Source organism: Zeugodacus cucurbitae, chromosome 3 (genome assembly GCF_028554725.1).
Source record: "Zeugodacus cucurbitae isolate PBARC_wt_2022May chromosome 3, idZeuCucr1.2, whole genome shotgun sequence".
Lineage (NCBI taxonomy): Eukaryota > Metazoa > Arthropoda > Insecta > Diptera > Tephritidae > Zeugodacus > Zeugodacus cucurbitae.
Genome location: NC_071668.1, coordinates 48,782,706 through 48,797,807, shown reverse-complemented (window position 1 = coordinate 48,797,807; position 15,102 = coordinate 48,782,706). Strand labels below are relative to the sequence as shown.

Genomic DNA, 15,102 nt, shown 5'->3' with positions numbered 1-15,102 from the left:
AAATTTCTTACAAAAACACACAAAAAAAAATCATAACTGGGATTGCATTATCGCAAGGCAATATGTCCTTCCTTTTAAATGGTAAACTTTTACGATCTTCACTATCGAAGACAGTTTTAAACTGGACCGGACTTGGGGCTACGCGTGAAAAGCACGTGATGCCCAAGCATTTGGAAAAAATCAATAAAGACAAAGACCCACCATTTGCACACATGGTTGAGTATTATTATCACTCGGCTGCTCAGCTAATGGAGCCGATGATGATAAAGGAGCTGGAAAAGTATCCTTACATGAAGAAGGAACAGCGTGAACAACGTGTTTCCGCCATGCTTAAATTGATGGGCTGCACTACAAATCTATTGGAAGTTACCTTCCCTATAATAAGAAGTGATGGCAATTACGAGCTAATCACCGGCTATCGCGCACACCACACTAGACACAGATTACCACTCAAAGGCGGTGGGTTCAATTATATTATTGGCTATTATTTTTCTAGAAAAGCTGGTATATTCAAAAAATTTCTCAACGAATTTTCTAGAATATATGCATGTAGTTGTGTGTTTCAAGAAAATGTTCTTCCTTTTCAATGCTTCAACTGCTGATGTCTAGCATGATATATATAACTGACTGATCATATCCGTTCCTCTTTTGTAGGCATACGTTTTGCCATGGACGTCGACGCCGATGAGATACGCGCTTTGGCTTATCTGATGGCGTTTAAGACGGCTTGCGTGAATGTACCGTTTGGTGGTTCCAAGGGTGGCATACGTATCGACCCGAAGAAGTATACTGCACAAGAATTGCAAACAATTACGCGTCGCTATACAATGGAGCTATTACGTCGCAATATGATAGGTCCGGGTATAGATGTACCGGCACCAGATGTGAATACCAGCCAACGCGAGATGAGTTGGTTGGTGGATCAATATATTAAAACTTTTGGTAATTTTTTTTATGAAATATTAGAAAACGTCTTGATAGACAAATAAATTGTTCTTCTAGGCTATAACGATGTAGATGCATTGGCCATCACGACTGGTAAGCCAGTAGAAATAGGCGGTATAAATGGTCGCACCGCCGCCACGGGACGTGGTCTATTTAAGGCGGCTGAATGTTTTATTATGGATAAAGATTGGATGGATTTATTAGGCTGGAAGACTGGTTGGAAAGATAAAACCGTGATCGTGCAAGGGTTTGGCAATGTCGGTTACCATGCATCCGTTTTTGTAGTGGAAGCCGGTGCCAAACTGATCGGTGTTCAAGAATTTGACGTGTCTCTAGTAAATGAGAATGGCATAGATCCAAAGGTATGTGGCGTATTGAAAATAAATATCTCCATGATAATATTTTTTTAATTTTCTTCATATACTTAGGACTTAATGGAGTATTATGCAAAAAATAATAAATCAATCAAGGGCTATACCAAAGCCACCGAAAAAGAGGGCAGTTTGTTGGGTGAAAAATGCGATATACTAATGCCTTGCTCTACGCAAAAGGTTCTCACTGTCGAAAATGCTAACAGTGTACAAGCCAAGATGATTTTAGAAGGCGCTAATGGTCCTTCGACGCCAGCTGCCGATGAAATATTACGTAAAAAGAATGTACTCATTATACCGGATTTGTTTTGCAATGCTGGCGGTGTAACGGTATCCTACTTTGAGTACTTAAAGAATATCAATCATGTATCTTATGGCAAAATGAATGTTAAACGCGAGAAAGCCATAATCAACGAGATCTTTAACTCCATGAATGAGTGCGAGGTAAGTGAACTTTGACCACCGTGCAAATAAGTTAATTTGTTAATATGAATTTTTTTAATTTATTTATTTAGGATAAGTTCACGCCAAACAAAAAGTTAAAGCTCATAAGAGACTGTACGAAGGAGGCGGATATTGTAGACGCAGGACTACAAACAGTTATGGAAACTGTGGGGGCAGGCATTAAGATTGTGGCCAATGAATTCGGTCTCTGCAATGATTTACGCACCGCTGCCTTTATTTACTCGATTTCTAAGATTTTCCGAGCCTTAGAAATGGAGGGCATTTCTCAACAATAATTACAGAATGCGTCTGAAGTCGCTTGGCGATTATTTATTTTTACAAATTTTACATTTATATATTTATAAGATCCAAAGTGTAATATCCTTTTGTATATTTTTCTTAAATTTTTAAATAAATATTTCTTTACAAAAACACAAACAGAATGGCTTCTTGACAGCAACAGTTTAACAATTAAAAAAAAAAACCCCTACCCACTTACTACGCCAATTTTGGTGGCATTCACCACTGCAATGATTTACGCACCGCCGCCTTTATTTACTCGATTTCGAAGATTTTCCGAGCATTAGAATTGAAGGGCATTTCTCAGCAATAATTGCAGAATGCGTCTGAAGTCGCTAGGCGATTGTTTATTTTTACACATTTTACATTTATATATTTATAAGATCCAAAGTGTAATATCCTTTTCTATATTTTTCTTCAATTTTTAAATAAATATTTCTTTACACAAACACAAACAAAATGGCTTCTTGACAGCAACAGTTTTACAATTAAAAAACAAAACCCCTACCCACTTACCTCTGTTTTTGGTACCCTTATATCTGTTTTTCTGTTTTTGGTAATATGGTACTCATACGACCTGTATAACCCCATTTGCGCGCCGTGAAACAATCGGTTTTTCACCACGCGCCAATGCATCAAATGCACCAAAATGCACCAAAAAAGTGGTGAATGGTACCAAAAATCCATCCACCAAATGCACCAAAAATAGCGTAGTAAGTGGGTAGGGGTTATTATGCATTATTCGTCATTTTTTACGATCCCCAAAATCCAAAATTTTTGCCAGAATAAAATAATTAACTTTAAAAAAACATTAACATTAACATATTTTCAACAGAAAAAATCAAAACTTCAAAACATAAACAGTCAATATTGTCAAATTTATTTTTCTCAGTTCAGTTGATATTGAGATTTTCATAAGAACAGTTGTGTTGAACGGAGCGATTTGAATTTGTTCTCGAAGAAAATAATTACAAAAAAAAACCTGACGCAAATAATAAATAAACAAAAAATATTTTCTTACTGAATATTGTGGAATATTTATATATTCGTAATACAATTGTATATATACAATATACAACAAAATCAGCGGATACCAAAATAATTGCCGAAAAAGTGAGTGCAAAAAATTTCTTACAAAAACACACAAAAAAAAATCATAACTGGGATTGCATTATCGCAAGGCAATATGTCCTTCCTTTTAAATGGTAAACTTTTACGATCTTTACTATCGAAGACAGTTTTAAACTGGACTGGACTTGGGGCTACGCGTGAAAAGCACGTGATGCCCAAGCATTTGGAAAAAATCAATAAAGACAAAGACCCACCATTTGCACACATGGTTGAGTATTATTATCACTCGGCCGCTTAGCTAATGGAGCCGATGATGATAAAGGAGCTGGAAAAGTATCCTTACATGAAGAAGGAACAGCGTGAACAACGTGTTTCCGCCATGCTTAAATTGATGGGCTGCACTACAAATCTATTGGAAGTTACCTTCCCTATAATAAGAAGTGATGGCAATTACGAGCTAATCACCGGCTATCGCGCACACCACACTAGACACAGATTACCACTCAAAGGCGGTGGGTTCAATTATATTATTGGCTATTATTTTTCTAGAAAAGCTGGTATATTCAAAAAATTTCTCAACGAATTTTCTAGAATATATGCATGTAGTTGTGTGTTTCAAGAAAATGTTCTTCCTTTTCAATGCTTCAACTGCTGATGTCTAGCATGATATATATAACTGACTGATCATATCCGTTCCTCTTTTGTAGGCATACGTTTTGCCATGGACGTCGACGCCGATGAGATACGCGCTTTGGCTTATCTGATGGCGTTTAAGACGGCTTGCGTGAATGTACCGTTTGGTGGTTCCAAGGGTGGCATACGTATCGACCCGAAGAAGTATACTGCACAAGAATTGCAAACAATTACGCGTCGCTATACAATGGAGCTATTACGTCGCAATATGATAGGTCCGGGTATAGATGTACCGGCACCAGATGTGAATACCAGCCAACGCGAGATGAGTTGGTTGGTGGATCAATATATTAAAACTTTTGGTAATTTTTTTTTATGAAATATTAGAAAACGTCTTGATAGACAAATAAATTGTTCTTCTAGGCTATAACGATGTAGATGCATTGGCCATCACGACTGGTAAGCCAGTAGAAATAGGCGGTATAAATGGTCGCACCGCCGCCACGGGACATGGTCTATTTAAGGCGGCTGAATGTTTTATTATGGATAAAGATTGGATGGATTTATTAGGCTGGAAGACTGGTTGGAAAGATAAAACCGTGATCGTACAAAGGTTTGGCAATGTCGGTTCCCATGCATCCGTTTTTGTAGTGGAAGCCGGTGCCAAACTGATCGGTGTTCAAGAATTTGACGTGTCTCTAGTAAATGAGAATGGCATTGATCCAAAGGTATGTGGCGTATTGAAAATAAATATCTCCATGATATTTTTTTAATTTTCTTCATATACTTAGGACTTAATGGAGTATTATGCAAAAAATAATAAATCAATCAAGGGCTATACCAAAGCCACCGAAAAAGAGGGCAGTTTGTTGGGTGAAAAATGCGATATACTAATGCCTTGCTCTACGCAAAAGGTTCTCACTGTCGAAAATGCTAACAGTGTACAAGCCAAGATGATTTTAGAAGGCGCTAATGGTCCTTCGACGCCAGCTGCCGATGAAATATTACGTGAAAAGAATGTACTCATTATACCGGATTTGTTTTGCAATGCTGGCGGTGTAACGGTATCCTACTTTGAGTACTTAAAGAATATCAATCATGTATCTTATGGCAAAATGAATGTTAAACGCGAGAAAGCCATAATCAACGAGATCTTTAACTCCATGAATGAGTGCGAGGTAAGTGAACTTTGACCACCGTGCAAATAAGTTAATTTGTTAATATGAATTTTTTAAATTTATTTATTTAGGATAAGTTCAAGCCAAACAAAAAGTTAAAGCTCATAAGAGACTGTACGAAGGAGGCGGATATTGTAGACGCAGGACTACAAACAGTTATGGAAACTGCGGGGGCAGGCATTAAGATTGTGGCCAATACAAATTTTACATTTATATATTTATAAGATCCAAAGTGTAATATCCTTTTGTATATTTTTCTTAAATTTTTAAATAAATATGTCTTTACAAAAACACAAACAGAATGGCTTCTTGACAGCAACAGTTTAACAATTAAAAAAAAAACCCCTACCCACTTACTACGCCAATTTTGGTGGCATTCACCACTGCAATGATTTACGCACCGCCGCCTTTATTTACTCGATTTCGAAGATTTTCCGAACATTAGAATTGGAGGGCATTTCTCAGCAATAATTGCAGAATGCGTCTGAAGTCGCTAGGCGATTGTTTATTTTTACACATTTTACATTTATATATTTATAAGATCCAAAGTGTAATATCCTTTTGTATATTTTTCTTCAATTTTTAAATAAATATTTCTTTACACAAACACAAACAAAATGGCTTCTTGACAGCAACAGTTTTACAATTAAAAAACAAAACCCCTACCCACTTACCTCTGTTTTTGGTACCCTTATATCTGTTTTTCTGTTTTTGGTAATATGGTACTCATACGACCTGTATAACCCCATTTGCGCGCCGTGAAAAAATCGGGTTTTCACCACGCGTCAATGCATCAAATGCACCAAAATGCACCAAAAAAGTGGTGAATGGTACCAAAAATCCATCCACCAAATGCACCAAAAATAGCGTAGTAAGTGGGTAGGGGTTATTATGCATTATTCGGCATTTTTTACGATCCCCAAAATCCAAAATTTTTGCCAGAATAAAATAATTAACATTAAAAAAACATTAACATTAACATATTTTCAACAGAAAAAATCAAAACTTCAAAACATAAACAGTCAATATTGTCAAATTTATTTTTCTCAGTTCAGTTGATATTGAGATTTTCATAAGAACAGTTGTGTTGAACGGAGCGATTTGAATTTGTTCTCGAAGAAAATAATTACAAAAAAAAAACCTGACGCAAATAATAAATAAACAAAAAATATTTTCTTACTGAATATTGTGGAATATTTATATATTCGTAATACAATTGTATATATACAATATACAACAAAATCAGCGGATACCAAAATAATTGCCGAAAAAGTGAGTGCAAAAAATTTCTTACAAAAACACACAAAAAAAAAATCATAACTGGGATTGCATTATCGCAAGGCAATATGTCCTTCCTTTTAAATGGTAAACTTTTACGATCTTCACTATCGAAGACAGTTTTAAACTGGACCGGACTTGGGGCTACGCGTGAAAAGCACGTGATGCCCAAGCATTTGGAAAAAATCAATAAAGACAAAGACCCACCATTTGCACACATGGTTGAGTATTATTATCACTCGGCCGCTCAGCTAATGGAGCCGATGATGATAAAGGAGCTGGAAAAGTATCCTTACATGAAGAAGGAACAGCGTGAACAACGTGTTTCCGCCATGCTTAAATTGATGGGCTGCACTACAAATCTATTGGAAGTTACCTTCCCTATAATAAGAAGTGATGGCAATTACGAGCTAATCACCGGCTATCGCGCACACCACACTAGACACAGATTACCACTCAAAGGCGGTGGGTTCAATTATATTATTGGCTATTATTTTTCTAGAAAAGCTGGTATATTCAAAAAATTTCTCAACGAATTTTCTAGAATATATGCATGTAGTTGTGTGTTTCAAGAAAATGTTCTTCCTTTTCAATGCTTCAACTGCTGATGTCTAGCATGATATATATAACTGACTGATCATATCCGTTCCTCTTTTGTAGGCATACGTTTTGCCATGGACGTCGACGCCGCTGAGATACGCGCTTTGGCTTATCTGATGGCGTTTAAGACGGCTTGCGTGAATGTACCGTTTGGTGGTTCCAAGGGTGGCATACGTATCGACCCGAAGAAGTATACTGCACAAGAATTGCAAACAATTACGCGTCGCTATACAATGGAGCTATTACGTCGCAATATGATAGGTCCGGGTATAGATGTACCGGCACCAGATGTGAATACCAGCCAACACGAGATGAGTTGGTTGGTGGATCAATATATTAAAACTTTTGGTAATTTTTTTTTTATGAAATATTAAAAAACGTCTGGATAGACAAATAAATTGTTCTTCTAGGCTATAACGATGTAGATGCATTGGCCATCACGACTGGTAAGCCAGTAGAAATAGGCGGTATAAATGGTCGCACCGCCGCCACGGGACGTGGTCTATTTAAGGCGGCTGAATGTTTTATTATGGATAAAGATTGGATGGATTTATTAGGCTGGAAGACTGGTTGGAAAGATAAAACCGTGATCGTACAAGGGTTTGGCAATGTCGGTTCCCATGCATCCGTTTTTGTAGTGGAAGCCGGTGCCAAACTGATCGGTGTTCAAGAATTTTACGTGTCTCTAGTAAATGAGAATGGCATAGATCCAAAGGTATGTGGCGTATTGAAAATAAATATCTCCATGATAATATTTTTTTAATTTTCTTCATATACTTAGGACTTAATGGAGTATTATGCAAAAAATAATAAATCAATCAAGGGCTATACCAAAGCCACCGAAAAAGAGGGCAGTTTGTTGGGCGAAAAATGCGATATACTAATGCCTTGCTCTACGCAAAAGGTTCTCACTGTCGAAAATGCTAACAGTGTACAAGCCAAGATGATTTTAGAAGGCGCTAATGGTCCTTCGACGCCAGCTGTCGATGAAATATTACGTAAAAAGAATGTACTCATTATACCGGATTTGTTTTGCAATGCTGGCGGTGTAACGGTATCCTACTTTGAGTACTTAAAGAATATCAATCATGTATCTTATGGCAAAATGAATGTTAAACGCGAGAAAGCCATAATCAACGAGATCTTTAACTCCATGAATGAGTGCGAGGTAAGTGAACTTTGACCACCGTGCAAATAAGTTAATTTGTTAATATGAATTTTTTTAATTTATTTATTTAGGATAAGTTCAAGCCAAACAAAAAGTTAAAGCTCATAAGAGACTGTACGAAGGAGGCGGATATTGTAGACGCAGGACTACAAACAGTTATGGAAACTGCGGGGGCAGCCATTAAGATTGTGGCCAATGAATTCGGTCTCTGCAATGATTTACGCACCGCTGCCTTTATTTACTCGATTTCTAAGATTTTCCGAGCCTTAGAAATGGAGGGCATTTCTCAACAATAATTACAGAATGCGTCTGAAGTCGCTTGGCGATTATTTATTTTTACAAATTTTACATTTATATATTTATAAGATCCAAAGTGTAATATCCTTTTGTATATTTTTCTTAAATTTTTAAATAAATATTTCTTTACAAAAACACAAACAGAATGGCTTCTTGACAGCAACAGTTTAACAATTAAAAAAAACCCCTACCCACTTACTACGCCAATTTTGGTGGCATTCACCACTGCAATGATTTACGCACCGCCGCCTTTATTTACTCGATTTCGAAGATTTTCCGAGCATTAGAATTGGAGGGCATTTCTCAGCAATAATTGCAGAATGCGTCTGAAGTCGCTAGGCGATTGTTTATTTTTACACATTTTACATTTATATATTTATAAGATCCAAAGTGTAATATCCTTTTGTATATTTTTTTTAAATTTTTAAATAAATATTTCTTTACACAAACACAAACAAAATGGCTTCTTGACAGCAACAGTTTTACAATTAAAAAACAAAACCCCTACCCACTTACCTCTGTTTTTGGTACCCTTATATCTGTTTTTCTGTTTTTGGTAATATGGTACTCATACGACCTGTATAACCCCATTTGCGCGCCGTGAAAAAATCGGGTTTTCACCACGCGCCAATGCATCAAATGCACCAAAATGCACCAAAAAAGTGGTGAATGGTACCAAAAATCCATCCACCAAATGCACCAAAAATAGCGTAGTAAGTGGGTAGGGGTTATTATGCATTATTCGTCATTTTTTACGATCCCCAAAATCCAAAATTTTTGCCAGAATAAAATAATTAACATTAAAAAAACATTAACATTAACATATTTTCAACAGAAAAAATCAAAACTTCAAAACATAAACAGTCAATATTGTCAAATTTATTTTTCTCAGTTCAGTTGATATTGAGATTTTCATAAGAACAGATGTGTTGAACGCAGCGATTTGAATTTGTTCTCGAAGAAAATAATTACAAAAAAAACCTGACGCAAATAATAAATAAACAAAAAATATTTTCTTACTGAATATTGTGGAATATTTATATATTCGTAATACAATTGTATATATACAATATACAACAAAATCAGCGGATACCACAATAATTGCCGAAAAAGTGAGTGCAAAAAATTTCTTACAAAAACACAAAAAAAAATCATAACTGGGATTGCATTATCGCAAGGCAATATGTCCTTCCTTTTAAATGGTAAACTTTTACGATCTTCACTATCGAAGACAGTTTTAAACTGGACCGGACTTGGGGCTACGCGTGAAAAGCACGTGATGCCCAAGCATTTGGAAAAAATCAATAAAGACAAAGACCCACCATTTGCACACATGGTTGAGTATTATTATCACTCGGCCGCTCAGCTAATGGAGCCGATGATGATAAAGGAGCTGGAAAAGTATCCTTACATGAAGAAGGAACAGCGTGAACAACGTGTTTCCGCCATGCTTAAATTGATGGGCTGCACTACAAATCTATTGGAAGTTACCTTCCCTATAATAAGAAGTGATGGCAATTACGAGCTAATCACCGGCTATCGCGCACACCACACTAGACACAGATTACCACTCAAAGGCGGTGGGTTCAATTATATTATTGGCTATTATTTTTCTAGAAAAGCTGGTATATTCAAAAAATTTCTCAACGAATTTTCTAGAATATATGCATGTAGTTGTGTGTTTCAAGAAAATGTTCTTCCTTTTCAATGCTTCAACTGCTGATGTCTAGCATGATATATATAACTGACTGATCATATCCGTTCCTCTTTTGTAGGCATACGTTTTGCCATGGACGTCGACGCCGCTGAGATACGCGCTTTGGCTTATCTGATGGCGTTTAAGACGGCTTGCGTGAATGTACCGTTTGGTGGTTCCAAGGGTGGCATACGTATCGACCCGAAGAAGTATACTGCACAAGAATAAAACAATTACGCGTCGCTATACAATGGAGCTATTACGTCGCAATATGATAGGTCCGGGTATAGATGTACCGGCACCAGATGTGAATACCAGCCAACACGAGATGAGTTGGTTGGTGGATCAATATATTAAAACTTTTGGTAATTTTTTTTTATGAAATATTAAAAAACGTCTGGATAGACAAATAAATTGTTCTTCTAGGCTATAACGATGTAGATGCATTGGCCATCACGACTGGTAAGCCAGTAGAAATAGGCGGTATAAATGGTCGCACCGCCGCCACGGGACGTGGTCTATTTAAGGCGGCTGAATGTTTTATTATGGATAAAGATTGGATGGATTTATTAGGCTGGAAGACTGGTTGGAAAGATAAAACCGTGATCGTACAAGGGTTTGGCAATGTCGGTTCCCATGCATCCGTTTTTGTAGTGGAAGCCGGTGCCAAACTGATCGGTGTTCAAGAATTTTACGTGTCTCTAGTAAATGAGAATGGCATAGATCCAAAGGTATGTGGCGTATTGAAAATAAATATCTCCATGATAATATTTTTTTAATTTTCTTCATATACTTAGGACTTAATGGAGTATTATGCAAAAAATAATAAATCAATCAAGGGCTATACCAAAGCCACCGAAAAAGAGGGCAGTTTGTTGGGTGAAAAATGCGATATACTAATGCCTTGCTCTACGCAAAAGGTTCTCACTGTCGAAAATGCTAACAGTGTACAAGCCAAGATGATTTTAGAAGGCGCTAATGGTCCTTCGACGCCAGCTGCCGATGAAATATTACGTAAAAAGAATGTACTCATTATACCGGATTTGTTTTGCAATGCTGGCGGTGTAACGGTATCCTACTTTGAGTACTTAAAGAATATCAATCATGTATCTTATGGCAAAATGAATGTTAAACGCGAGAAAACCATAATCAACGAGATCTTTAACTCCATGAATGAGTGCGAGGTAAGTGAACTTTGACCACCGTGCAAATAAGTTAATTTGTTAATATGAATTTTTTTAATTTATTTATTTAGGATAAGTTCAAGCCAAACAAAAAGTTAAAGCTCATAAGAGACTGTACGAAGGAGGCGGATATTTAAGACGCAGGACTACAAACAGTTATGGAAACTGCGGGGGCAGCCATTAAGATTGTGGCCAATGAATTCGGTCTCTGCAATGATTTACGCACCGCTGCCTTTATTTACTCGATTTCTAAGATTTTCCGAGCCTTAGAAATGGAGGGCATTTCTCAACAATAATTACAGAATGCGTCTGAAGTCGCTTGGCGATTATTTATTTTTACAAATTTTACATTTATATATTTATAAGATCCAAAGTGTAATATCCTTTTGTATATTTTTCTTAAATTTTTAAATAAATATTTCTTTACAAAAACACAAACAGAATGGCTTCTTGACAGCAACAGTTTAACAATTAAAAAAAACCCCTACCCACTTACTACGCCAATTTTGGTGGCATTCACCACTGCAATGATTTACGCACCGCCGCCTTTATTTACTCGATTTCGAAGATTTTCCGAGCATTAGAATTGGAGGGCATTTCTCAGCAATAATTGCAGAATGCGTCTGAAGTCGCTAGGCGATTGTTTATTTTTACACATTTTACATTTATATATTTATAAGATCCAAAGTGTAATATCCTTTTGTATATTTTTCTTAAATTTTTAAATAAATATTTCTTTTCACAAACACAAACAAAATGGCTTCTTGACAGCAACAGTTTTACAATTAAAAAACAAAACCCCTACCCACTTACCTCTGTTTTTGGTACCCTTATATCTGTTTTTCTGTTTTTGGTAATATGGTACTCATACGACCTGTATAACCCCATTTGCGCGCCGTGAAAAAATCGGGTTTTCACCACGCGCCAATGCATCAAATGCACCAAAATGCACCAAAATGCACCAAAAAAGTGGTGAATGGTACCAAAAATCCATCCACCAAATGCACCAAAAATAGCGTAGTAAGTGGGTAGGGGTTATTATGCATTATTCGTCATTTTTTACGATCCCCAAAATCCAAAATTTTTGCCAGAATAAAATAATTAACATTAAAAAAACATTAACATTAACATATTTTCAACAGAAAAAATCAAAACTTCAAAACATAAACAGTCAATATTGTCAAATTTATTTTTCTCAGTTCAGTTGATATTGAGATTTTCATAAGAACAGTTGTGTTGAACGCAGCGATTTGAATTTGTTCTCGAAGAAAATAATTACAAAAAAAACCTGACGCAAATAATAAATAAACAAAAAATATTTTCTTACTGAATATTGTGGAATATTTATATATTCGTAATACAATTGTATATATACAATATACAACAAAATCAGCGGATACCACAATAATTGCCGAAAAAGTGAGTGCAAAAAATTTCTTACAAAAACACAAAAAAAAATCATAACTGGGATTGCATTATCGCAAGGCAATATGTCCTTCCTTTTAAATGGTAAACTTTTACGATCTTCACTATCGAAGACAGTTTTAAACTGGACCGGACTTGGGGCTACGCGTGAAAAGCACGTGATGCCCAAGCATTTGGAAAAAATCAATAAAGACAAAGACCCACCATTTGCACACATGGTTGAGTATTATTATCACTCGGCCGCTCAGCTAATGGAGCCGATGATGATAAAGGAGCTGGAAAAGTATCCTTACATGAAGAAGGAACAGCGTGAACAACGTGTTTCCGCCATGCTTAAATTGATGGGCTGCACTACAAATCTATTGGAAGTTACCTTCCCTATAATAAGAAGTGATGGCAATTACGAGCTAATCACCGGCTATCGCGCACACCACACTAGACACAGATTACCACTCAAAGGCGGTGGGTTCAATTATATTATTGGCTATTATTTTTCTAGAAAAGCTGGTATATTCAAAAAATTTCTCAACGAATTTTCTAGAATATATGCATGTAGTTGTGTGTTTCAAGAAAATGTTCTTCCTTTTCAATGCTTCAACTGCTGATGTCTAGCATGATATATATAACTGACTGATCATATCCGTTCCTCTTTTGTAGGCATACGTTTTGCCATGGACGTCGACGCCGATGAGATACGCGCTTTGGCTTATCTGATGGCGTTTAAGACGGCTTGCGTGAATGTACCGTTTGGTGGTTCCAAGGGTGGCATACGTATCGACCCGAAGAAGTATACTGCACAAGAATTGCAAACAATTACGCGTCGCTATACAATGGAGCTATTACGTCGCAATATGATAGGTCCGGGTATAGATGTACCGGCACCAGATGTGAATACCAGCCAACACGAGATGAGTTGGTTGGTGGATCAATATATTAAAACTTTTGGTAATTTTTTTTTATGAAATATTAAAAAACGTCTGGATAGACAAATAAATTGTTCTTCTAGGCTATAACGATGTAGATGCATTGGCCATCACGACTGGTAAGCCAGTAGAAATAGGCGGTATAAATGGTCGCACCGCCGCCACGGGACGTGGTCTATTTAAGGCGGCTGAATGTTTTATTATGGATAAAGATTGGATGGATTTATTAGGCTGGAAGACTGGTTGGAAAGATAAAACCGTGATCGTACAAGGGTTTGGCAATGTCGGTTCCCATGCATCCGTTTTTGTAGTGGAAGCCGGTGCCAAACTGATCGGTGTTCAAGAATTTGACGTGTCTCTAGTAAATGAGAATGGCATTGATCCAAAGGTATGTGGCGTATTGAAAATAAATATCTCCATGATAATATTTTTTTAATTTTCTTCATATACTTAGGACTTAATGGAGTATTATGCAAAAAATAATAAATCAATCAAGGGCTATACCAAAGCCACCGAAAAAGAGGGCAGTTTGTTGGTTGAAAAATGCGATATACTAATGCCTTGCTCTACGCAAAAGGTTCTCACTGTCGAAAATGCTAACAGTGTACAAGCCAAGATGATTTTAGAAGGCGCTAATGGTCCTTCGACGCCAGCTGCCGATGAAATATTACGTAAAAAGAATGTACTCATTATACCGGATTTGTTTTGCAATGCTGGCGGTGTAACGGTATCCTACTTTGAGTACTTAAAGAATATCAATCATGTATCTTATGGCAAAATGAATGTTAAACGCGAGAAAGCCATAATCAACGAGATCTTTAACTCCATGAATGAGTGCGAGGTAAGTGAACTTTGACCACCGTGCAAATAAGTTAATTTGTTAATATGAATTTTTTTAATTTATTTATTTAGGATAAGTTCAAGCCAAACAAAAAGTTAAAGCTCATAAGAGACTGTACGAAGGAGGCGGATATTGTAGACGCAGGACTACAAACAGTTATGGAAACTGCGGGGGCAGGCATTAAGATTGTGGCCAATGAATTCGGTCTCTGCAATGATTTACGCACCGCTGCCTTTATTTACTCGATTTCTAAGATTTTCCGAGCCTTAGAAATGGAGGGCATTTCTCAACAATAATTACAGAATGCGTCTGAAGTCGCTTGGCGATTATTTATTTTTACAAATTTTACATTTATATATTTATAAGATCCAAAGTGTAATATCCTTTTGTATATTTTTCTTCAATTTTTAAATAAATATGTCTTTACACAAACACAAACAAAATGGCTTCTTGACAGCAACAGTTTTACAATTAAAAAACAAAACCCCTACCCACTTACCTCTGTTTTTGGTACCCTTATATCTGTTTTTCTGTTTTTGGTAATATGGTACTCATACGACCTGTATAACCCCATTTGCGCGCCGTGAAAAAATCGGTTTTTCACCACGCGTCAATGCATCAAATGCACCAAAATGCACCAAAAAAGTGGTGAATGGTACCAAAAATCCATCCACCAAATGCACCAAAAATAGCGTAGTAAGTGAGTAGGGGTTATTATGCATTATTCGGCATTTTTTACGATCCCCAA

The 15,102-nt window shown here is 36.6% G+C and overlaps 7 protein-coding genes across 8 annotated transcripts; all 7 read left to right on the top strand.

Annotated features, from left to right (window-relative positions):
- Positions 1–1,383: 1,383 nt before the first annotated feature.
- LOC128920363 (glutamate dehydrogenase, mitochondrial-like) lies at positions 1,384–2,100 on the top strand. Its single transcript, XM_054227493.1, has one exon. It carries the CDS (start codon positions 1,476–1,478, stop codon positions 1,773–1,775), a length of 300 nt encoding a protein of 99 aa, XP_054083468.1. The 5' UTR covers positions 1,384–1,475; the 3' UTR covers positions 1,776–2,100.
- Positions 2,101–2,975: 875 nt separating this feature from the next.
- LOC128920374 (glutamate dehydrogenase, mitochondrial-like) lies at positions 2,976–4,583 on the top strand. Its single transcript, XM_054227514.1, has 3 exons — positions 2,976–3,173; positions 3,839–4,126; positions 4,188–4,583. Exons 2-3 carry the CDS (start codon positions 3,853–3,855, stop codon positions 4,535–4,537), a joined length of 624 nt encoding a protein of 207 aa, XP_054083489.1. The 5' UTR covers positions 2,976–3,173; positions 3,839–3,852; the 3' UTR covers positions 4,538–4,583.
- Positions 4,547–5,228, top strand: LOC128920375 (glutamate dehydrogenase, mitochondrial-like). The gene is made up of 2 exons (XM_054227515.1): positions 4,547–4,942; positions 5,014–5,228. The coding sequence occupies exons 1-2, from the start codon at positions 4,562–4,564 to the stop codon at positions 5,164–5,166; spliced, it is 534 nt and encodes a 177-aa protein (XP_054083490.1). The 5' UTR covers positions 4,547–4,561; the 3' UTR covers positions 5,167–5,228.
- A 730-nt stretch (positions 5,229–5,958) lies between these two features.
- Positions 5,959–7,583, top strand: LOC128920371 (glutamate dehydrogenase, mitochondrial-like). Of its 2 annotated transcripts, none has more exons than XR_008470435.1 (2): positions 5,959–6,214; positions 7,231–7,366. XR_008470435.1 is itself a non-coding variant. In XM_054227511.1 (2 exons), exons 1-2 carry the CDS (start codon positions 6,895–6,897, stop codon positions 7,581–7,583), a joined length of 627 nt encoding a protein of 208 aa, XP_054083486.1. In that variant the 5' UTR covers positions 6,887–6,894. The 2 variants fall into 2 exon arrangements, 1 of the variants encoding a protein (XP_054083486.1); XM_054227511.1 differs by lacking the exon at positions 5,959–6,214 and adding an exon at positions 6,887–7,168 and having other exon boundaries at positions 7,231–7,583.
- Positions 7,584–7,607: 24 nt separating this feature from the next.
- LOC128920372 (glutamate dehydrogenase, mitochondrial-like) lies at positions 7,608–8,598 on the top strand. The gene is made up of 2 exons (XM_054227512.1): positions 7,608–7,988; positions 8,060–8,598. Exons 1-2 carry the CDS (start codon positions 7,608–7,610, stop codon positions 8,282–8,284), a joined length of 606 nt encoding a protein of 201 aa, XP_054083487.1. The 3' UTR covers positions 8,285–8,598.
- Positions 8,599–9,201: 603 nt separating this feature from the next.
- On the top strand, positions 9,202–11,895 carry LOC128920386 (glutamate dehydrogenase, mitochondrial-like). The gene is made up of 2 exons (XM_054227545.1): positions 9,202–9,397; positions 10,061–11,895. Exon 2 carries the CDS (start codon positions 10,785–10,787, stop codon positions 11,178–11,180), a length of 396 nt encoding a protein of 131 aa, XP_054083520.1. The 5' UTR covers positions 9,202–9,397; positions 10,061–10,784; the 3' UTR covers positions 11,181–11,895.
- Positions 11,896–13,193: 1,298 nt separating this feature from the next.
- LOC128920396 (glutamate dehydrogenase, mitochondrial-like) lies at positions 13,194–14,732 on the top strand. Its single transcript, XM_054227580.1, has 4 exons — positions 13,194–13,535; positions 13,597–13,901; positions 13,968–14,354; positions 14,426–14,732. The coding sequence occupies exons 1-4, from the start codon at positions 13,262–13,264 to the stop codon at positions 14,648–14,650; spliced, it is 1,191 nt and encodes a 396-aa protein (XP_054083555.1). The 5' UTR covers positions 13,194–13,261; the 3' UTR covers positions 14,651–14,732.
- The last annotated feature ends 370 nt before the right edge of the window (positions 14,733–15,102 follow it).